Below are 24046 nucleotides of genomic sequence, written 5' to 3'. Positions count from 1 at the left end.
GATAATGTTCAGTGAGTAAAAACAATTCCTTCAATATTTACATGGTATTGAATGTTAAGGTATAGAAAATGTTGTATTTGTTGGTCTGAGATCAAACATGACACCCATGTCTTCGTGTACTTTACCTGGTTAGAAAAATAAATTAGCATAAAGGGATATCACCTCCTGCACTTCTGTGTCTTCAAAATCAACCTTATTCGGGTTGTCACTTCCTTCTATTTTCTGCAGTCCGAGACATTTTAATCTCTTCTGTTAACATGCTGTAGGGAGGAAGAGGGAAGAATATGTTTATTTATGCATGCTGGCTATTCTACCACTTTGATTATAGCCGCTTATTTTCTCAGTTGGTTTAGTTTGCTCATGCTTGCGGGATCTCTTTAAGTTTGAAACCAAAAGAGTCACTGGCTCCCCATCCCCGCCCTCTATTCGCTCTCTCAGTGGAGGAATGAGCTAAACGCATACCAGCTTCCTTCACTGCAGGAAGTTAAGTCATGACTCCGGGCAGATGGCAGATAAATGTGTTTTGCTCCGAGTTGCTCAATTATGAAGCATCATCCAGGACACATTCCAGGTCTGGTAATTCTACAAAGTGCAATTTTACTAAGCCTGAGCAAAGCAGTCACGAACGCTCACATTCCGCCTTCCAAGTTTACAAGATCTCTGCCACATTCAGGCCCAGTACAAACTATGCAAAGCAAATGTGGAGATGATTTATGAATGTTGAGAAAATAATAAAACTAAAAAGTGTGACAGCTAGAATATCTGTGTTCAATTGTCAGTGCCTTTTTAGCCAAAAAGAGCTGTTCAAAGAGCTCAGCATAGCTTTACATGAAGGACACCTAACATCCACATGTAACAGCTTAATACTTAAGGAACACTTTATTTTATAGGCTATTCAGTTAATTACACAATGAGACACAACAAGCAATTGTGACAGAAGACACAAAACATTTTAATAAAAGACAACGTTTATTGACTTTCTTGTTTGCCATCTTGTAGAAGGAGGATACAATGTAACAACAGTGTAATAATTTAATCACTATATAAATAAACACATAATGGACATGGTTTGGAGGAAAAGTATTTCTCTGTCTGGTTTGAAGCCAAATAAAACAGTTTTTTGTGTGAATGATAAAAGAATTAATCACAAAATATAGCTTTTAACAAATTAGGTACTAACTAAATTAACGATAAGATCTCAAAGTTGTAGAAGCAGTGAAACAAACTGTTCACCTGAGAGACCAAACACCGAGATATTAGTTTTTAATATCTGTCAGATAAAAAAAAAAATTTCACAGGCAAATCCTTTCTAGTTTGAATGACTATGAAATGTGGGCTAAATTAAGGATTAAGCCAAGGAAGGGACAGTTAAAAAGGATTATTTCTTTAGTAGGCGAGGAAGATTTTCCCTGTGTTGGATAAGCCCGTGAAAAGACGAGGGAGATGGTACACTAAAGAGCTAAATGATGTAAAGCAGGCTGGGCAGCTGAAGAGACTTGTTGGTGAAGGTTTAAAAAGGAAGAGAGGTCAAGATTTCCGGTATATTTTAAACCGCAGCGTCTATAGTCTGGCCAATTCAAAAGGGTAAAGTGGCCACCGACAGAATGTTAAGTTTCTTGGATAGAAAGACTGAAGAGAATGATTAATTCGTATATTAGGGGATGGTCGGGAGTTCCCCGATGCCTCAGTAGCGTATGGAAGGGGCCTCCTCCGGTTACCGCTGTCGAGCCCGACAGACTGGGATTAGCATTCGGAATTTCAGTGTGCAAAGGTAAGAGTAGGGTTGCAGTTGGCAGGAGGCAAAGATGATGTTCTGAGAAAGTTGGCACCAGCGCCGCTGACAGGAAGGAAGTGGAATGCGAGGCATGCAGCTCAGGAGGCACAGGTAGCTGCAACCTGTGTTGCATGGAGGCGAGCTGTGTACGTTTTCTGTTGGGAGCAACGTGTAACCAGTGGAGGTGGGTTATCCGAGAGTTCGTTGCGTGAACAAACTCAGCACTATTGCAGGAACTTGGAGTCTGGGGGCAGAGCCTGTGACAGGAAGTGAGGAAAATGGCAGAAGCGGCTGAGCAAGGAATTCTTTGAATTTGGCAGAGAAGGAATGGTATCAGCTATCAGCATTGTACAGCTGGTATGAACTTGTTGCTTTGAGCAAAGACGACGTTGACAAAGTATTTAGGCACAAGTCGTGGTAGACCTGATGAGAAGCAAGTAAAGCAGGGGGTGGATCGGTGTCGAGGGCCTCGCGCAACGAAACACTCGTGGTACACACTTTGTGTGTAATTTAAAACTGCGTGTATTGGAAAAACTAGACAAATCTGGTAAAAATTTTTGCTAATTCATTTTTCTGTTATTGAACTCAATTTAATATACCCATTTACTGGCACTGGGGTGTCGTCGGGATACATGACGGAGAGCAGATTTATACATTTTCTGGTAAAAACAAGAAAGTATATTTTTCAGTTAGAGCCAACATACCAGTGGAATCAAGCTTTCCTTGTGAGCCATTTGTTAATAATGCAGACCAGTTAATGAAAAGAACACTTGTGCAAGTGTTGTACAATGTATTTGTGAGTTGCTTCATTGCCAGAATTAAGGCACTGTGGAGGGTTTGCATGTGTCAGTGTGTTTGGTGCAGCGAAGGCTACATCTTCAGTCCACTTCTGTCAGGCCACACGGTCTCCTGAACTCTTGACCCCGCTCATGAATCCACTTGTTTGACACTGACAAAACGGAAAAAACAACCAACTGAGGACCAAACAAAAACTAACGCAATTAAGTGATGCCAGTGTACGAGGATTGTACTGAATATGTATATAAGACACTTTAAGCCTTTTACTATTTTCAAAGTAACAAAAGGTAGGTAGGTAGGTAGGTATTTACTTTATTAATCCCCGAGGGGAAATTTTTTGAAAAAGGATCCTTCACTTCAGTTTCGTGCATGTATTAACAAGTGCTTCTTAATGAATCTAAAACATGAACATGAACATCTCTTCGTAGCAGCGTTAATGCAAGTACAGTTTTGGTTTAAAACAGGCCATACCGGTTTAAAACCCCATTCTATAGCCCGCATGAATACCGTTCCCATGATTAAACTGCAGCGATTGGCAATTTTCCTTATTCAAGTGTTAACATGAACAAGGAAATCCGATGAAGAGTTTTTGCTTAAATAAAATGCTTGTACATTTACAAGTTTTAATGGGACTATTTTTTTTCATAGAGAAGAGCACCGCTGTACCTACAGGTCATAAAATAGATTCTGATGCTCATTTCGTTCAATTCAATGTCATGACTGAGGTGGTGGTACAATTGAGAATTTCCTGTAATTGTACAAGTGTACCCAGCAGTGTTATTAGTGTTACAAATTGTTTATGTGTCACAAAACGTTGTGCCGTGGTATTAGTTGTGGGTTATTATTGTTGTAACACTGCAGTTAATAAGTGAATACACGCCACACCTTTAGCGCTCCAAGAGTTAGAGGGGTAGTTTTATGTGTATATAGAGTTGACTCCCTGATGTAAAGTTACAGCAATTCCTCCAACACTGCACCAGTATGAAGGTATATGGAAAATATGTAACACAGGAAACTAGTGTAAATTCAAAATCAGCTGTGGTAGTTGCTACAGCAGCAAAGGTTAAATATTACCATCGGTGGTAGAGCTGGGAAATAAAACGTATTACGTGTATGATGACACTGGAATCATGTAATAATATAATCACATAGATAAAACAAAGTAAACTGAATCATTTATTTAAACCAAACTGTAATTGTTATGGGTTTTTTTTGTTTGTTTAACCGGAGAGTTTTATCTTATGGAATGCATTACAGTCGACTACATTATTATAGCTTTGATATCAGACAGGTCTAATTCATTCACGTGTTTGATTCTTAGTTACAGTTTAGCCAATTTGAAATCGCCTTTAGTAAGTCCTAAATCTGAACTTTGACTCACCCCATTTACTGCCTACTAAGACCGGACAGGCTGCATGTCTGGTCCTGTAGTCTCCCTCCCCGCTCTTGAGCAGATTATACCAGAAAACTGCTGTCCCCTGTGGAGAAATGAACAACATGCAAAAACTAAAGTAACATCCAATATGTATAAGAGTGAGGGCATGTGGAGTTCCACCACATAAAAAGACAAATGCTAGATTGAAAAGAACCTGGAGCACGTAGGTTACATGCTGAGAATGGTTTATTGCAGCCATATGCTTTCCCACCAGTCTCTCATGCAGACATTCCTTTGCCTTTTACAATACAGAAAAAAACTACAGGGAACCTAGCAGCTAGGAGACACCTGCAGTAAAAATGGAACATGTTTTAAAAACATTAAATGAAACCTACTGTAGCTCTTTTTTACAAACTCACTCGCGTGTACCACAGAAACACACAGTCTGTTGTTATCACCTTTCTAGGCCAAATTACAGCTCCAAATTCAGGGAAGACGGTGGCACCTCCCGCCTCAACATCACTCATCTGAGAAGAGACAACAAACAGGTTAGAAACTTTGGGTTTTCCACGATTCCCCCTCCGCTCAAAAATATGTTTGTTCTTCTGGTTCCTACAGTTGAATATTTGAGCATCACTGTGCAGAGTGATGTGTGTGCAGAGTTTAAAACTTGAAGGCTGTTTTCATATTGATCTGCTGAAGAGACAAATTTTCTCTGTGCTCATTAAAAATACAACGTTTTAAGGGGCGAGCCTGATGATGGCCATGATTTGCCAATCTTGGACCAGTTCAATTTACACAAGTATAATGTGGAAACTTGAAACCTCCAGTGCACTTACAATGAGAATCGACTTTACAGTGAAATACAAGACATGCGTCTCATAATTCACTGTCATGCAAGTACATTTGCATATTCATAGATTCTGAAAGCATTTTTTTTATTGAATAAGAAACAATAGATGCCATTTTAGTTGGTTTTTTTACAAGATAATTGAGGGACTTTTTGTGGAAAAACCATATCAGACCAATTCTTACTCAAACCATAGGATTTTATATACAAAAAAACAATAATATATAATAAAGATTACACACTGGTACTTAACAATCCTGACAAAAACAAACAAAGACACTTCTGTTTGTGGTTTTGCAAAATATACAGTTGCTTTAATGATCTTCTTTTTCAAAGCAACGTGAAACATGTCGAAAAACATGTGATAATCAGTAGTTTCTAAAAACACAATTATTGTGTTCTAAGTGATTATTGCTTCCTGAGGTTTTCTCCTTATGCTGTAAGCATGTGTCAGCATCATCAATTTTTTTATCTGGGCCATTTTCAACAGTTACACAGTTAAACGTTTTTCCTAATTAACTTTGTAATGCTTTAGTTAATGAGATAAACTGCTATGTCTTATCCATGTTGGATTTACTCCTACCCCGCCGTAAGCTCCTTGCGGGAAACAAAAGTTTTATTATATTCTGTTCTGATGTACTGTTTTACCCTTTCCATATCTCATGATCAACTTAAACTTGTATATTTAGAGAAGTTTTAAATTAATGTCTCAGAATACCATGCTATAGCACATCCATGTCACATATCAAGGCAAAAAGTGAACTTCAATCACTGATTATTTCGAAGAAAGATACATGCAGTACAAATAAAGTCTTTTTTTTTTTTCTTTTTCTTTTTTTTTTAAATTGGATGCATACTCTACATACTATTTTGTACATCTCAATGTTAGAAAGGGCAAAACAAAATGTGGCTTCTTTACCAGCAGGTTAATGGGGAATGGCCAACAAAACTCTCCACAATATGTACTGGAACTGATTGACAGAAAACAGTTAATTTTAGATCCTTGTCTACAAAGTTCCTCAGTCAGATGGGATATTTATTCACAACATTTTTTTGAGAGTATCATCTCCCCAAAATCTGTAGAAACATTACAGCCTCTTTCCCCATAAGTAGTTCTATTAATCTGTGAACTATAAAAATGTAATGTCACACTGGGGGTTAATTAGCGCCACACAACGGAACAATTCAATAAAAGTCAATCAATCCAAGTCCAAGATTGAACCAGAGCTTATATCCATGAAGCTACAAGAAAAATACTGACAGTGGGTTACCACCATCCATCAGTCAACGGCGACTGGATGCACGTACTTACGTAGTTTAAAAAAGTTGCCACACGATTTCCAGTGCCTAATCTTTTGAAAGCATCAGGTTCATCTTTCTACAGAGATAAAATTTAAAAGTGAAAATACATGATGAAAAAACTGCACACTCGCACACACATTACTTACGTAGTTTAGGAAGGTAGCAAGTCTATTTCCATCGACCTTGAGGTTGCTGTCAAAAGGACGCTGCAACAGATGTTTATATGTTTAACCCATCACCAAATATATGCACACTGGGGAGCCTGCCTCTGGGCAAAAACTGCACTCAAATCGAACTGTAGACTGTAATCTTTTACAAGATCAAATAGCTTCAAATTATATGCTTAAAAGCACATAATACAAAGATAACACAGAAAACTTGTATTAATCATATAAGCAGATATTTACTTAATTTAATAGAAGGCAGTTAATAGGAATCATTTTAATTATTCCTTACATTCTTATCCTCAGATGATATATGATTGAATCAGTCATTCTGCAGCAGTTGCGCTGATGTACGAAGTACATACAGCTGAAGATCACATGAAATTCATAGAAGAGTTGCCAGATACAACGCAAAAATACCCCAGCTCAGATCTCCAAAGTAAATATCAGAAAATATTTATGGAATCTTTTGGGGGGGGGGGGGGGGGGGGGAGGAAGCATGTCAAGAAAAAAATAGAGCAGTTTTTACACTCGCATACCCACACAAGCTTTCACCCAAAGAGTGAACTCACCCTGGAGAAGTCATAATGTGGCTCGTATTGTCCTCCAACGCCGTAGTTTGCAACCTGGTCAGTCATCGACAAATGTGATAAAGAGGTAATGAATAAGCCCCTCCTTCAACTGGGCTCTAAGTTGTTTTGTAATTCTGTTGCCTTGTCTTTCATTTAACTTGTGCAAATACACAAAAACTTAAAAGCACAAATGTGTTTAGTCAGAAAGTCTCCAAAAGAGGTAAAACAATTAGTTGACCATTTTTCTCATCAGCCGTTTTTCGATTGCAACGTGGTACACAGTCCTACAGGTGGCGTCAGACTGGGTGCCTTTAAACTAGTTATCGTAACAGATCTTCTTATAATCTGTGATTGACCTCAATATGGATATATACATATGGATAATACTTTGAAAAGATACACGACAAAAAAAAAATGTCAAAATACTTGCTTCTGTAGAAGGACTTAATTATCCTTCGTCCAACTCTACTGTTTGTGGTTTTCATTTTTATGTTTTTTTTTTTTATGTCCATGGTATAACATTGTATGCTAAATATTTTTTTTAAAACAGAGTGAGAATTCTTCTTAATAAAACCAGAACATTTGAGAAAATGTAGTAATTCATGTCAAGCTGTAGAATGAGGTACATTACCTGCAGTAACTCTGCAGTGTCTACTGTGAGGCCAGTGATGTCTTCTATTCTCTGATTGACTCTGGCAATGACGGCGTCGTCCTCTCCTTCCAGCCATGCACTGAAGAAACACAAACATCCATAAGCACATGGTAAACACGCACACACACGCACGCACGCACGCACAGAAACATGTATATCTAACTTTGTGATATTCGACTTGTAAAGAGGTCGTTAGTATATTGAGAGGTAAAGCTAAAGTAGTCGTCAAAAGAAATCTCGCCATGACCACTCAGGGGCTCTATACCTTCCCCTGAATGAGTTACCTTTTTGATACTCTGTAGTTGGCTGTGGTCAGGACGCCTGTTTTGGGGTCACGGACAGTAGCTCTGGCAAGCTTAAAAAAAAAAAGAATAAAAAAAACACAAAGAAATATTATACATGAGCATTTATGCATTATTTCCATTGTTAATCCACTCTCTGTCATCAATCTGCACTATGCCTCATCCTTTATTGTATATGTAGATTCAGAGAACAGCTTTTACACATTCACGATGTAGAAATGATTGCTCTGTGTAATTTACTCTAAATATGTTTTTGAAACAAACAAAAAAAACTGCACCAGTAATAGGTTAATGGGAAAAAAATAATTTTTTCTCCTAATTAGTCCTATTTAATTTCAGAATAACTAAATCTTCTGTTGTTTGAGGATTATATGTACACCTTTTAGAGGAATGCACCACAATAACTACATTTTGCATGTGTACAGCACTGACTAATTCCATTGACAATGTGACATTTTATTTATTATTTATTGACTGCTTCTTGTCTCACCCTGGGTTTTGCCAGCTCTTTAATCTTCTCAATCTCCTCGTATGCCAGGACGTCCAGGTAGCGTACGATGTGGGGGCTGTCCCACTCGTCCTCTTCCTTCATGGGCTTCAGCAGGATACGAGGGTTCCTTTTACCATCCTGGTAGCGACAGAACAAGCGGCTCCGCCTCGCTTCATTCTGGTGAAATATCAAGAATAACCAGAATTTATCATTTTTGTCATTTTTATATAATTATTCACTTGAATATAACCAGTAAGTGATTACACGTGTTTCTGATGCAGCGTCTCAGCAGGGGATAGCTGCCCCTCACCAAGCTGTGACCTGTTTTCAGTGTCTAAACTGTGCTACAGACTAGATAGAAATCTTGGTTTGTTAAGTCTTCACGTGTTAAGCACTTTATAATTATTTTTGCTTTAACCTGAATCTCTGTGGTCTAAAGTTTAGCTTTACTGCTCTTTCCCTGTTTGTACATTCAAATATCAATTTCTTTAACGATAGTTTTCAGCCATATCAGAACCGCTTAAAGCTACTATAGATGAAAACAGATATCCACTGATGCCTTTTTTTGAAGAAGTTATAGAAAATAAAATGTGTTTCTGTAAACTGCAGTGTAAAACCACTATAAAAGAAAATAAAATCTGTTTCTCTTGACGTCCCCTGCTGACAAAATCTAAAATCACAAGATAAAGAGTTGCCTGTTCTTTGTCTATAACAGGTCCTGCACACTCATGGTGCATCCATACAGGTTTTTACATCATTTCGAACATTTTGACGGTTACATTTCTCATCTTCCTTTTCAGTTTTATTGCACCTGTTAGTAAAGAACAATTTGAAACTATTTTTTTTTTTTTACTATAGCTGGTTCGCTGCTCTTCAATACATTTTATTTGAATTGAATCAAGCCTTTGTTAATGTTGCCTTGTATTGATGCTGTATCAGAAAAGCAGACGAACATGTAACGTATTCTTTCTAGCCAACTTCTCCTTTATTTCAGCTTTATTTTTTAAATATGAGAAATACATATCAGTATGAAAATTATATATTTGCAATATAAACTTAAAGCAGTTACTTCAAGATTTGGTTTCACAAAATGTTAACACTTAAGTTACATATAAAATGATCAAGTATTTTGACTGCCTCCCTGCTACAGGTCCTCTCATTGTCTCACCATTTGGATCCCCTCTCCTCTGCACAGAGCCTCATAGGTCTCTCTCTCTGGAAGGTGGTCTTTAGGTCTGCTGTAGGTTCCCAGCTGGATGGGTTCCTCAGAGTCCAGCTGGTATGGCTGGTTCACCTCATTGAGCTGCTTCAACAGTAGCCGCTCAAAATAACGAAGGTTTCCCCCTGCCCTCTGGTGAGAGGAATCTGTCAGTATAAAAATAAATAGTTGTTAGTGTCTCAAATCTGGTGGAAAGCGGTGGAAAACCTGTAGAGTTGAAATACTGTAATAAAAAAAAACTGCTTTACTTTAAACAGCATTGTACCTCTGACAAATATGAAACTGTAAAAAAATAGTCCCAATAATCAGAAATTGAGAAAAGAAACAAAGAGCTGTACTGTAAACCTTGGTGTCTTTTACTTAGTTAATCTTTGTTTATCTAGTTTTGGTATGTTTTAAGTCTTCAGCTTTTAAAAGTAATCAAGTACATGTACTTGAGATAAGGGTTAAAGGAAAGAATTAGCACACCCCCTTGTGGCGTTTATAGTAAATACACGGACTCTTAGAGAAGAATTAGAGACATACTGTAGTTCCTGGTCATATTGTATTAATGTTATTAATACTGACTGGGTTCTTGTTGTAGGAGGCGAATGTGCAGTTCGACAGTCCGCTGGGTGTCATTTAAACATGAAATAATGACACGCTAAACAACAGAAATTGACATCTGCATATATATGAGCTGTTCTAAGCATGTCTTCAAATACTAATTATTACTTTTGTAGCAGTGCTATATCTACTCTGCGGTACCTCAGTTCCTTTCACTTGACATGTAAATAAGCATACCAAAGCTCTAAAAAGATGGGCTGCAGTTGTCAACACAACCCATCATGCAGTGACTAAAATAACAGTATGAAACCACTAGCCTTTGCTTTGAATGGGCAACACCCTGCAGCTCTGGCAAGCGCATAGCGCCAGGGCAGCGAGAGAGGAGGGTGAACTGTAGTGATTAGTGAAACAGGAAGAAGGCAACCCATCAATTACCCCACAGTAGAGGGTTGTATTGGTCAGCTGAGGTGTGTCTGTATGCGTCATCGGAAACAACTGAAAATGGAAAAAATTGCTTCTTAAATATATGTTAAAGGGGCTATTTTAGTTCCTCCACTATTGAGACCACGAACTCATTCACCTTCGGTTTATGGTTAAAAAAAGAACTGTCTCTGACTTGGGCTGGATAAATGAATGAGTGTATGTGTAAATGTGAACTGGTGTGCATCCCGATTTAAGGTCAGTTGTTGCATATCCAGCTCCTTACCAATAGCAACCAACCGCCGTGTCAGCTCAATGGCTCGAGGTAGGTCACCCATTTGGTAAACAGAGTAGCTGAGGTAGTCCAAAATGTCCGCCTTGGAAACCACAGCTTCCTCTCCATAATCCAGCTGCTTCAAGGACTGCTGCATCCACAGAACAGCATGGTAGTAGTCTGCGTCGTTATAAGCCGTCTTTCCCATGTCGTAGCAGTCGTCCACTGTCAGTAACGCATTGGAGTGCATACCTGGGGAAGGATTCGATATTACTGAATTACTGATCAATTTAATGACATATTTATCCCATACTTTACATCATTAGAGGACGTTAAAGAGTGCTTCTTTTTTTTTTTTTTCTGAAACCCGTGTGTGTGCAATTTCAGACTTCCGTAACTCCAAGATAAAACAAGACCAATTTGCAGATGGCAGTTTACTGCTCGATTTCCAGTGTTTACTGCTCGATTTAAGCCCTTCAATCTGTATCCTATCAAAAGTGAATGTGATTAAGGGTGTTATAAACAAATAAAGCTGACGAGTTTGAGGAATGCAACATGTGTCTGTGCATGATTCAATCATAAATGAGTCCTAAATTACCTAACCACAAAGAGAGAAAATCCCCAAATCCAGTCAGGTCCCAGAAACTGGGCTCTAAAATAGTGTCACTCTTCACTTAAAGCACCATTAACTAAAGCCCTTAATCTTTAAAAAGTGGGGACTGAGAGAGAGGCACATACATGGAAACACAGCAGTTTGCCTTCCCTCCTTTCTTTTTTCAATGTATGCCTTTCTCTACCCCCTTTTAACGTATGCATGCATCGTTGCATCATCAGTGCACACTCCTTGGTTACCTGGCAGTTTCCCCCTGGAGAAGGCTTCAGAATCCAGTTGGTACGTGTCCTGAAGACGCATCAGCGCCTTGGCTGCGCCCGTCTCATCCTCCGCATCTGGGAAGTACTGTCTGTGTATGGACATGTTGGAGATAAACCCTGGACAGAAAGTAAGACAGCATTCATGCAGAAATGTCAATGAAAGAAATAACACTAGGTGAATTACTGACTCATCAAATTAGCCTAAGGATAGGACAAACCAAGTTAATGTTAACTTTGAAATATTTTAACAACCTAAAGCTAAAATAGTGTACGGTATAAAAATAAAAATTGCAAACCCACAGAAATATAGACAAATTATTCAAATGTTCCTAATTTTCAAATACGTAAAAGTGTTTTTGTTTTTTTTCATTTTACTTACTAACACAGAACTTTGATTCCATTGGCAGCCAGTCAAACCTGTTAAGCATGCAAAGCCATGTTTAGCACATGGCACATTCACACAAAAGGAGTGTGGGAAGGTGTGACTGCACCTTATCAAAACAAACATCATGGGAGAACATGGGCACCAGCATTAAACTCCTTCAACCTTTTTTTTTTCCTATGTTTTATTACTTTTACATCTCATTTTACATAATCAATGATCAATTTAACATGACCCCTCCCCCCCTCCACCTAAGACTGAGACAATATTCCCGTTATAGTCATCAGAAACATTCATGATTTTAATTCATATAACTCAAACGCATTAAACCTGCTGCAACAGATTTGTGGCCACCAGAAATATGCTGTAAACACAACATTGACATATTATCAACTTGCAATGTGATATAGTGAGCTTGTTAGCAGATAATGAGCAGCAATATCATTGGCCAGTATTTGAAGAATTTCATATCATACATTCTCCCTTTGGCTTTCACTCTCCATCAACGCCTGAGAAACTCTGTCGTTCTTTTCCAGAGTCTGTTTTTCTTTTACATTTTTGACAAGTGAATTCACGTGTGTTACCAAAGCGTAAAGAGAAAAACACAATTGTTGATCAAGGAAAAGGAAAAAGCATTACATATTAAGCTATAACAAAATACTGTCCATCTTCTATCTATTTATATTTATGAGGTTTACATCCATCCTCTCTACTCTCACTCTTAACTAATGTCCACGTGTACAGATTCATATGACGCACACACAGTTTATCTGCCTCACTCAGATATGGACCCAAGTCTAAACACACACACACACACACACACACACACACACACACACACGCACGCACACACACACACACACACACACACACACAAAGAAACAAAGAGAAGGCATGGCCAAAATATGCAGAGATGAGGAGCAGCTGCAGCTCTGTTGAGCATTTGAGCAGCACAGCAGAAATGTCCACTTTCCACAAAGCTGAAATCACTCCACTCACATCCGCTCTGGATTTTATATCTGCTGCTTGCCACTCGCTCTCTGCTCATGCTGGAAGAAGCACCATAGAAACAGTATTGAATCCTGCCCTTGAGATACATTATTTGATTTGACATGGTACTGTGTAAATGCTTACCACGGACAGGAAAGAATGTAGGCTGAAGATGTGGATTTGGCCATGATGACAACACATGTCTCATCTGGTTTAAATGGTTTCAACTTGTGCATAATTGATTTATTTAAATTTATATAACTATTTCCTGATATACGAATAAATAATGCGGCGAGAAAGGGGAAGAAAAAAAAAAAAAAGCGCACCAGTCTGAAAACAAATAAAAATAGAGTTTCTTAATATGCTTCGGTCGATATGTTACACACAGGCACCTGCAGTTTACAGTCTAAGCTTGATATCACAGCCAAATGTGTGTCCATTATACTGCCAAACATACGCAACAGTCCCATTTCTGCATGGAGCCCAAAACCATAAACAGCTTTTTACCCTATCTGAATGCAGCATGCACGTGGGCTGGGGTGATATGATAATCACACAGAAAAACATTAACACTCCAAGCAAAGCTAAATCCCGCCACAATTGGCCAGTCCTCCTTCACACATTCCTGCTCTCTCAAATGGTTTTGGAGATATTTATTACCATCAGACGGGTTCTGAAGCACCAGGATCTCCAGTTCAGACCACTCTGTGTTGAGTCTCTTCATCAGTTTGTAGGCATTCACTGGGTGGGCCAGGTAGCCCTCCGGGTCAGAGGTGGACACTCTGGTCAGAGTATCAAGCTTGGTGGCCCAGCTGAGAGACACACAGACAGACAAAGCATTTCTACTACTACAAAAGCCTCTGCTGCACATTATAAAGAGATCGCACAAATTGACATTGTATTTTACATTGCTGGCTCCTGCGAAAGTGAAAGTGAATGTTCTGCTCTTATTTGGTCACATGAAAAGGTGAAAATGTGCTGGAAAAAAAAGAAACTTATGTGGCTTTACATTATATAAACCATACACTGTATAAATTAATTAGAAACAACATAGCTCTGCACATGGAAGGCTGAAGATATACACTGACATTCTAAATATGATTTTACTTAAATAACAAAGAAACTAAATTAAGTAGCAATTGAAGCCGTCACATAACCTTGGCGTATTAGAACAGGATAGCAGCACAAGTATAAAAAAAAATATATGAATGATATACTTCAATAAAACATTAGTACCTCAAAACTGTACCTGAACAATACTTGTGTTTAGGTACATTTGAGCTGTTTTAAAGTTACAGCGTGTACCTTTTGACGGCAGTAAGCTTGGACTCCTCTGCTTTGATGTACTCCCTCAGAGACTGGACCAGCTCCTTCTCTGTGTGAATCAGGTCTGTCATTTGGCCTACAAAAACACAGACAGATAGATATTGTACATGAGCTCGAAGCGTCAGTGAAGATGAAATCAGCATCACCCTGTGCTGTATTACTGCTGACATGTTTCAGGTTTAGTATCAGCAATGACACAGCTACCCATTTACTAGCTACTAAATTTCCCCACTGTGGGATTAATAAAGTCTAAGTCTAATAAACTCTAAGTCCAAGTCATTTCTAACTCAGAGCTCCGTCAAGCAATAAGTAATCCAACAATCCCAATGAGAACTCGTACATCTGTTGTGCTTTGCTTTTACGACCCATAAAATACATTTCTGTTAAAATAGTTTTTCTCAGATTTAAAAATAAATCGACAACCACAAACTGTGGGGCTTTGATCGTATAGAATTACTCTGCACACTACAGTTGGGCGAGCATCCTGTGAGCCTTTGAAGAGATGGTTGGGGTGTTGTGAGCTTAGTAAACATTTTCATGGCGACGCCCAACCATGATAAATTTACATGGGGTTGCCAGAGAAAAGGGATAATGAAACACTTTAATTGTTTCTGCATGCAAGCAGCACAACTGATCAGCCAAGTGCAGTAAATCAGTGTGATCTGAGTGACTGTTTAACCCGGAGGACGCAACCTGCCGAGTGATGTGACGCATACTGAGCAAAGGCAGTTTTTGTAAATCAGCAGTGCTCCTCTCAGGTATGACGCAACGACATGTAGTTGCACAAAAAGGAAAGAAAGAGTTTTTGAGCCTTTTTTTGGTGAGAATATTCTCTCATTTCTCATTAGGTGAGGTCATCTACAGAAATCGTGCTCCATGTCTGTTTGAGCACAATGTGATTTTTCCCTTCACTGATTCAGTAAAGAAAAAAAAAATCAAGTTATTCTGGACTAAATAAAGTCAGACTTTACTGCCCTTCTCGCCACATCCTCCCTTTAAATACCTTTTTACAGCAGAGTAAAGGCATGCTTTCCTCAGGGACTAAATTACCTAGTTCTGCTTTTTGTGATTTTGTTTTTCTCCCTAAAATGGGAGACTGTTAACAATAACGCTGAGAATATTTGGTAAACACGTTTTATTTTGTGTTGGTTTTGTTAACCTTTAATGGAACAGATAACATTATTAATATTTATGAAATGTGTAATTATTACCGAGGTGATTTTGATGTTTTCCAAAGGAGGGACTTTTTTTCAGGAATATTACTATGGTATGTCGACTCTACAACATATCCCTAAGTACACATAGCAGTAGGGCAAGTATCAAACAGAAACAAATCTCAGTATGGACATTAGAATTGAAGAAAATAAACAAAATGGTGAAACCCACTGATGGAGGTGAAGATCTCTCCCTGTATGGTCCAGCACCAGCAGCAGAGCAGAACCCAGGAGAAGAAAAACGGGGATTTCCTCATTCTGCCTCGTTCAATAACCTGCAATGACAAACATAATCACATCATTTCACACAGAGGGCAAAATGAACAACTTGTGCCAGACTGTTTAAAACACAGGGGGAGATTTTTACCCCCTGCAGTCTGTATAGATTTAGGGATAAAGTATAATTTTGTTTTCACTACAGACTGTCCTGTTCCTCTTAGAACTATATTTTACACTTTGTCATCCATAATTGACACTGTGCTTTTCTTTCACAATAACAGAAAAAAGGCTGAGAAACAGTATTTCAATCCCGCGATTCTTAAACCACATACATAAATAAAGTTTGTGTTACCCTGAGGCAAAGGCTTATCCAATGATTCGTTGTTTCCATGCTGAATTAGCTGATGGTCTAACAATATTCCAGCATGTTTCCTATAAATGAGTCACTACTGCCGCAGTGCCCAGTTCCCATCGAGAAATAAATAATAGAGTGGAAATAGCGTGGAAAGATAGAAGTGTAGTTTTGTAATTAAACGTTATGTATCTACAGAAGAGTAAGGTAAGGGGTCTATATCTCATTGACCATCTGGTTCATGTAAGGTCCATTTGAGTACATTTTCCTTTTTATTCTCCTCCTCTAGAGTTCAAAATTGCCACAAAATTCCTTATAAAAAATGCGTATGATAAAGCTCAGGCAGTGTCCTTTGTAATGAAATATTAAACCAGAGCTTGCAAAGTAAATCTCTTTTAAAGTTCTTACCTTAATCCAATAATAACAAATGATATCCTTTACAGACATTTAAGAGGCATTTGATATATTTAACAAAACATTACATGCAACTCTGGACTAAACACAAAGTGAGCCAGTCGGCTTCATTTTCAAACAGCCCATTGTTTTTATGCTTATTATGATTTTCTTGTCAGAAGTTGCCACATTGTGTGAGTAGTAATGTTATCTCTGGCAAAAGGAACTCAAGACGTGTGGACTTTCAGCTACTTCAGAGCCAACAATAGAACTGAAGCTGAGAAAGCAGGACAAAATACGGACGTATCAACTGGTGGAAAGTCTCTGTTCACCGTCCAGGTCTGAGAGCAGCTTTCTTTGTGAAAAGTGACTCTGTTCCACTTTCTCTTGTATTTTGTCTAATTCTGCTTCACCACATCACTTCTCAGTGGGGACCGCTACTACTGCTGCTGCTGCTGTTGCTGCTAATACTGTTGCCTGTGTAAAACATGCATACACTGTACATACACATCCATGCTTCCAGACGTAAGCACAGACCCACTCCATACTTCTGTCTGCACAACCATATAATCAAAGGCTTAGAGAAACAGGGGATCTGAAGCAGAAAATTGTCACTTTATTTGACAGTGTAGTGATTGCTTGTTGAGAAATCTGCTCCAGGTGAAAAAGAAATCCTTTCACTTTCGTGACACCTGCTGACAAAATACAAGTCGACTTTCTAATGTTGCCACAATACTGTGACAATTTTAATGCATGAGGTGTATACTTAGTTTGAACCTTAGGTCACGGTGAGACTATGACACCAACATAGTGTCCAAAAGGAAGGAACATATGCAACACATTGCCAATGATATTAATAGTCTTTTGTAAAAAAAAAAAAAAAACATACTAGAGGGTAAATTTTGGCTTATTTGTGACAATTGGATCCTTTTAATGGGGTAAACATCCAGAACATCCATATAATGTAATCTACAAACAAAAAGCAGTACTGGAGAGGTGCTGTGAAATGCCTGAAAAAATGTACAGAAAGTCAATGTGATTTCTACTTATGTTGTCAAAAGAAAAGAACTCATTTTCTGCATTTTTAGTTGCAACATTGACAATTATAGTTATTACACTGGAATGTACCACATTAGATGTGAGACGATAGATATCAAACATTCCAGAATTCGACTGGGCCTAAAATCAAAAGAGTAACACATATTTAGTTTTCCTTTCTGGCTTGGAAGTAAATGAATTGCTCCTAGATGTACAGTACGTAGGAGAGCTGCACAATTGCCCTTTGTTGAGAGTTGGACCAGGTGGGAACAATAGGACAATAGTATGTGGAAATAAAGAATACTACATTGAAAACAAAACTAAGCCTCCTCTAAGTCACTGACCAGTCTTGAGCTTCTTTCAAATTATATGACTAAGGATACTTACACATATTTTAATGCTTTCACAATCACAAAGTGTATTAGCACATTGATGTACACAACAACAACAATAATAATAATCTTTAACAGTAGAATATTTTTTTACCTTTAATCTATTGCATGTTTTTGAGCTGCTGCATGTCCATGTGTCAATAATGTGCTCTGAAAATAAGAGTAAAATCCTGAGCCAATGAATTAACACGTGGTTTGGATAGTCAATTGCACAATTGCTGTCCACCGCCTCAAGATAAAAATGCACCAACAATGTGACTGGCTCGCCTCATTTTAAGACCAACACGGCCATGGGCGCGCAGATGGACGCAAGTATATTTGCTATTTAAATAAGATGAGTGGCGCATGAGTAAATAATAACTGCATCAGTCTGAAACTAGGAAAGACACCTGCGTGGCTCTTGGCACTGCTTTGCACTGGGTGTGTTTTAGAGACAGTGGTTGTGCATGCGTGGTCCTCACGGTCAGCTGGCAGTAATTTGTGTCATTTGTGTTCTTTAATATAAACTGTGAAATGGAGTGTCCTGTATTTATTCTAGTTTTTTCTGTATAATATTGCTGACATTACAGCTGAAATATACACCACAGATATAATTTAATGTTATCTTTTTGCCCTCAAAGGAGAACTCTACTCCTTACTTGACAGGGGCTTTCGTTCCACTTTAGCTGTAAGTGTTTTTGGTTGACTTAGTGAGTGCTAGGCCAGATACATATCACCACAGTCCCAAACTACAAATTAACTGACCAAACCTCCCCGCTTTGTAATTTACAGCCAGTACGATTGCTTAGCTCAAACAGAGTCTTGCCTGTAGTTGCAGGCCGTAACACCCAGTCACATTCCTGCAAAAGAGGCCTGCTACCCAAATGTTCCTGAGTCCTGACCCTTGCGTGGCATTTCTGGAGATATAGGGTATAGCACTGAGGAGAGGACAAGACAGGGTATGATATGATTTGTCAAGAGAGTGCAGGACGGAAAGGTGTATTCTGAACATACTGTAGACCAAAACGATCAAATTTTCTTCCCGTCTCCCAGACCAGTGTTGAAGACAATAAGAATGGAGGTCAGCAAAAAAAAAATTAAAAAATGAAAGACTGGATAAAGACAGTGCTCTGATTCCCCCTTTTGGGATACAGGATGTGCGATAGTATCTCTGGTCTCTCCATTCTCCGTTCTACACTGATTTAGCAGGCTTCTTCAACATTTTGTTGTTCCTTCATTGGTTTACAAGTGAGTGCAGCACCTCTGCTTGTTTCTGTTGGGGTGAAGTTTCTCCGGAGTTTCACTGTTTGGAGTTGTGGCTCTATGAGAGAGATAAGAGACACACTCTCTGGCAAAGCACTTGGGATCCAAAGTCTGCAGTGGAGCTGGGGCTCCTTTGGCTTAAATGTTTACTCCAAAAGAACTGTTTTCAACATCTGTAGTAATCTTGTTCTACTTTTCGGCTGGACCTCACTTGACAATAAAACTCCGGACAAAAACCTGGCTGGTTCCAAGCAACAGCTGTCTTTGGTCACATTAGTGCCAACTGGGGGAAAATACAGTGATTCACCTTCTTATGAGCAGATTTAAAACATGTCAAGATGAAAGGATAACAGTTTATTTCAGGAAACGATAAAAGTGATCTTTCTCATCCTTTCTTTCCAGATAGTTTGATAAGAGAAGCAAACAGGAGCAACACCGAAGCAAAAAGCAGTGAAGGGAGCGTTGTCAAGACAACATGAAACATTATGTCAACATTGTTGCCAAAGACCTCAGCCAAACTTCCTTTGAAACCTGCAATAGCTGTCGGGAATGTTTTCTGCAAACTAAACATGCCTTTCAGAGTCCTATTTACAGGAAATATGTGACATGACGAGAGTGAAATAGTAGGAGTTTATGCGTATATCAATAAACTTTATTTGATTTGAGCTCCCTGTGACCTCTGATCAGAGTCCCTTATCCTTAAAAGAGAAATAAATCGACCCTCCCTGAGACACTACCTTTCTCATAACCAGCAAACACCAAATTCCAGGTGCATGCCTGAAAACCGAGGTCCTCACAGGAGGGAAAAGACACTTTCCAGCTGCCAACTCCCCCCACACCGTGAGGCCTGGAAATGGTGCACTGAGACTGTATATAGTTGATGCTAAACAGATAATTTCCCGACTGATGGTAATCAGTAAGCAGGACTGGCATGCACCCACACCCATATATATACACACACACACACACACACACACACACAGAGAGAGAGAGAGAGAGAGAGGAACACAGGAAAGACACACAGAATTAATCTACATTTGCAGTGTAACACATGCATGTTACATAAAACACCTCGTGCAGAATGTGCAATATCCACAGGCAGGCTGTGAACATGCTCAGACAAACTCTGGCTGTCAGTCTGAAAAAGACTTAACTTTCCTCTAGCAATGAAAACAATGTCACATTTACACTTGTCACTGCTGTTGCTCCGAGTATTTCAATTTACACTGCGGGGAGGAAAAATAATAGCTCCTCCTCAATCAGACTACACTCAACTTAGATTAAAATTAAACTTTTTGCTGTTTGTGTTTTTTGGACATGTAAAGCTTTGAATAATTATCGAATGAAACACAAGATGTTCTCAGCATCATTATTGATCGCCAGATTCCCTCTGAACTCCTGGTTCACTCAAGGTTCAAGCAGAAAGATTTGTGACTTTCACTTCCACTAAACATCACATGAGGGGTGAATAAAGTACAAGCTGTGAAGCAATTTTGCACGTGTCCACAGCCAGCGAACAGAAAGACTGCTAATGGCACCTTCCCCCACACGGAGACAATTTGGAGGTGAATATTCCACACGAAGTTCAGCCAGAGTCCAGCGTAGAAAATCTCAGAGTATTGCAAAGAGTTAAAAAAAAAAAATTCTCAGTGATTTCTGTTGGCCATATGTGGTTGAAGTTAAGGCACATTTGCTTTTAATAAAATGAGCTGAAAAAAATGAATAAATAAAAAGTCATCATGCTAAACACTAAAAAAAAAAAAAAAAAAAAAAAAAAAGGTTGTATAATCAGTTATATTTTGAGGGTCAACCATCTTTGCTCGGCAGCCACACTATAGTAATATCAAAAAAAAAATCCATAACCAAACGGCTGTGCTGCAAAAACGCCTGGCAGAGGAGCTTATTCGCAGCACAGGGTTACAGAGTGCATCTCAGACAAAGTATTTACATACTGGCTCGAAGTTGTGCGTGTTCGTTTACATAAGCGAGTGTGCATATAGACAAGCGAGAGTACACAAACACTCCATTCACTTCCAAAACCCCTTTTCGAATATGTAAACAGAGTGCTCTCGTGAATGATATTTAGACAAGAAAGAAGATTGTTGTAAGAAATGTAAATCAGCCAGACATGAAAATCGCGTTGCTTCATTACTTTGGATAAGCAGACATAACCGGGACAGTAGCTGCAACTTATTTTAGTGAGAAGGTGAACGTGTAAAAGTGGAAGACGGCGAGAGATTTTGTTCCGAGCATTTCCCTGCTGTATTCTAGCGAGGCATCGTTTTCTGAGTGTGCACGTCACCTGCCTTCCGGCCTAATCACTGCCGACAGATTTATGGCATCCTTCTATTTGCTGCCGTCCATTTATACACACCCCAATGGCTGCCACGTTCAATTATTGACATTGTGCTGCAGGGCATCACTTACCTGCCGGCCACGAAGCCTCCGATAATGCGGCTTTGTGTTCAGTGACATTACGTGCCATTTGCTGAGGGTGGATAAAGGCAAAGGCTTTTTTTTTTTTTAGCTTTTTATCTACCAACGATTGTTTGAAGCCAATGAGCTGCTGGCTCTTGTTCGAGCAGCGTGAATTCGCTCATCCTGTATGTAGATCGGGAACAATCTGACGATTCGCTGATCGGCAAATGTGACTTTTCAGCTATTTGGAGAATTGATCGATCATTTTTTTTTTCAAAACAAAAATTTCCAGCTTCTTCAAATAGAGGACTTGTAAAAAAATAAAAAAAAAAATAATAATAATAATAATACTTTTTTTTCCACTATTTTGCTTACATTTTATAGAACAAACAATTCATGAAAAGCGTAATCACGTGTTAAACTGATTATGGAAATAACCATAAGTTGCAGTCCGGGTTGGTTCCCATGGCGAGATACCTTTTATAGTAGTATCTAACTGGTTGTATGAAATAGAAGCCCAGTAAAGCTGCACTATTTAGCTTTAATCAATTCATTGATAAACAGAAAACTATTTTGACAGTCAATTAATCCTTTCGGGTAATTTTCAACGAAGAAAAGAAATACTAAAAACTCTGATTTCAGCTTCCTAAATATGAATATTATCTGGTTCCTTTAATCCTCAATCATAATAAACCGAGTTTTGGTTGTGGAACTGCTGGTCAGGACAAAGCAAGACATTTTAGGTTGCACCTTGGGATTTTGGGTCGACCTTTCTCACCATGATTCGGCATTTTCAAGACCAAACAGCTCATTGATAAATGGAAAAAAAATAAAAATAATTAAGATTCATTGTTGACGAAAATAATTCTTATTTGCAGCTCTAGTTTCCTTTACACCCATTAATATCCAGTGGGCTAAGTCAGCTGTTAACACAATTTCCATCAGGACCATTTCCTCTCCAATAAAAAAAACCAAAAAAAAAAAAAAAAACCGGTTTGTTAGTTTAACCCGTTTTAAGTAAACCGGCAACAGGATAATAAACTACGGACAGGAGTTTTGGATAAATCTCACTCTTCCTGACCCGGAGACTGCTGCTCATCCTCTCCAGCTGGTAGTCGTCCCAGTGACGTCAGCCCAAGACAGTTGTTTCTAGAAATTCCCGACACTTCAGCTCGGTCTTCTCCTGCGAATGTCCTGCAGCATTTTACTTTGAGTGCTACGTGCGCAGAGATTGATCTTTTCGCTGTGACGAATTATACCGAATCGTGTCCACTTTCGCTTGGAAGTGTGTGTGTGTGTGTGTGTGTGTGCGTGTGCGTGCGTGTAACATGTAAACAACACGGTGGGAGTTGCTCGGTCACGAAGTTCGCGCAAACTTTCAAAACTTTCTCCCTTTCAGCTGTGAAACATTTGTAACCCGACAGCCCGGCTGCGTCTCGCATTACGGTGAAACAAAACAACAACAACAAAAACAAGACGGAAATAAACACAGACCTTGCCTAATACCCAGTCGTTGTAAAAAAAAAAATTTTTTTTTTTTTACCTTCTTCGTAGCACAACACGTCTAAAACAAACAACCGGAGCCTGTTGGACCCGGTTATTGACAACCATCCCAGCATGTTCGGGAGGCACGCGAGCTCAAGGAAGCGGCAGTGATGTCAATCAAACAGCCGACAGCATTTAATGTCTCCTTACCTTTAATCCCGTGGGGGTTTTTTTTTAAAAAAAGAGGATCGTCACGTTTTGGTGTGTGGACGTACCCACTTGCCAACCCGGGGTTATGAATAGTACAGAGAGGGGTCGTAAACGCTGCCACGTACAGAATCTCCTGCAGGACTGAGTTAAAAAAAAAAAAAAAACGTCGAATAGATGCGCAGGGACATTCCTCTGCAAGTATTATTACGGTGCATTCAGGTGCGCCTCGTAAACTGCATTTTTCGTGATTTAGGATGGCTATTCATACTCAAAAGAAAAGGCTTTTGTCTTTGAAAAAAAAAAAAATCAGAAATGGTGAATTCCAAATTATAAATAAGTCTTTTTTGTTTTGTTTTTAGTCATTCAATTAGGGTTGAAATTTGCTGAAGGACATTATGAGGTATGCTACTTGAACTTTACTTGAGTATTTCCACCTAATGTCACATTATCTAACCCATCACATCTTAATGAAAATACAGTATCTTTTAAATACATGTATTTACAAATACATTTATTTGACAGCTACTGGCGTTACATTATGAGTTTAACAAATATGGCACGTTTTACACAGCAGTATAATGTAGTAAAAATGTGCTTTAGCTCAATCGACGACAACATCCTACTACCACATTATTTAGTATCAATGTCCAATATGATATAACAACAACACTCAAAATAGTGTTTGCCTCTATAACAAATACTTTACTTTACAAAAAAAAACATATTTTAGTGAGAGTAATTGGATATTTTTACACTCTACTTTTACTTAACCGA

The 24046-nt window shown here is 38.7% G+C and overlaps 1 protein-coding gene across 4 annotated transcripts; it reads right to left on the bottom strand.

Moving 5' to 3' along the window:
• Positions 1–950: 950 nt before the first annotated feature.
• Positions 951–23400, bottom strand: LOC138196184 (prolyl 4-hydroxylase subunit alpha-2-like). 4 transcript variants are annotated; one of them, XM_069145983.1, is made up of 15 exons: positions 23273–23400; positions 15696–15798; positions 14289–14385; positions 13644–13795; positions 11591–11728; positions 10751–10990; positions 9448–9644; positions 8280–8456; positions 7772–7842; positions 7467–7566; positions 6836–6889; positions 6110–6175; positions 4406–4474; positions 3954–4050; positions 951–2723 (listed from the first exon to the last, which is right to left on the bottom strand). In XM_069145983.1, exons 2-15 carry the CDS (start codon positions 15778–15780, stop codon positions 2653–2655), a joined length of 1614 nt encoding a protein of 537 aa, XP_069002084.1. In that variant the 5' UTR covers positions 15781–15798; positions 23273–23400; the 3' UTR covers positions 951–2652. The 4 variants fall into 4 exon arrangements, 3 of the variants coding, with proteins under 3 accessions (XP_069002084.1, XP_069002085.1, XP_069002083.1); XM_069145984.1 differs by lacking the exon at positions 23273–23400 and adding an exon at positions 23121–23174; XM_069145982.1 differs by lacking the exon at positions 23273–23400 and adding an exon at positions 22659–22761.
• Between the last annotated feature and the right edge of the window lie 646 nt (positions 23401–24046).

The sequence above is a fragment of the Embiotoca jacksoni genome, unplaced genomic scaffold, assembly GCF_022577435.1.
Source record: "Embiotoca jacksoni isolate LCO1_2020_lvr unplaced genomic scaffold, fEmbJac1.0.p SCAF_13, whole genome shotgun sequence".
Taxonomy (NCBI): Eukaryota; Metazoa; Chordata; class Actinopteri; family Embiotocidae; genus Embiotoca; species Embiotoca jacksoni.
The sequence above is the reverse complement of the archived record's forward strand: the minus strand, read 5'-3'. Positions and strand labels throughout refer to the sequence as shown.

Coding starts and splice junctions, on each gene's coding strand:
- LOC138196184 (XM_069145982.1), bottom strand. Junction 10,991..11,590: donor CTCCAGGGGGAAACTGCCAG/GTAACCAAGGAG, acceptor ATCCTTCCCCAG/GTATGCACTCCAATGCGTTA. Junction 6,176..6,835: donor CACATTATGACTTCTCCAGG/GTGAGTTCACTC, acceptor TTATCTCTGTAG/AAAGATGAACCTGATGCTTT.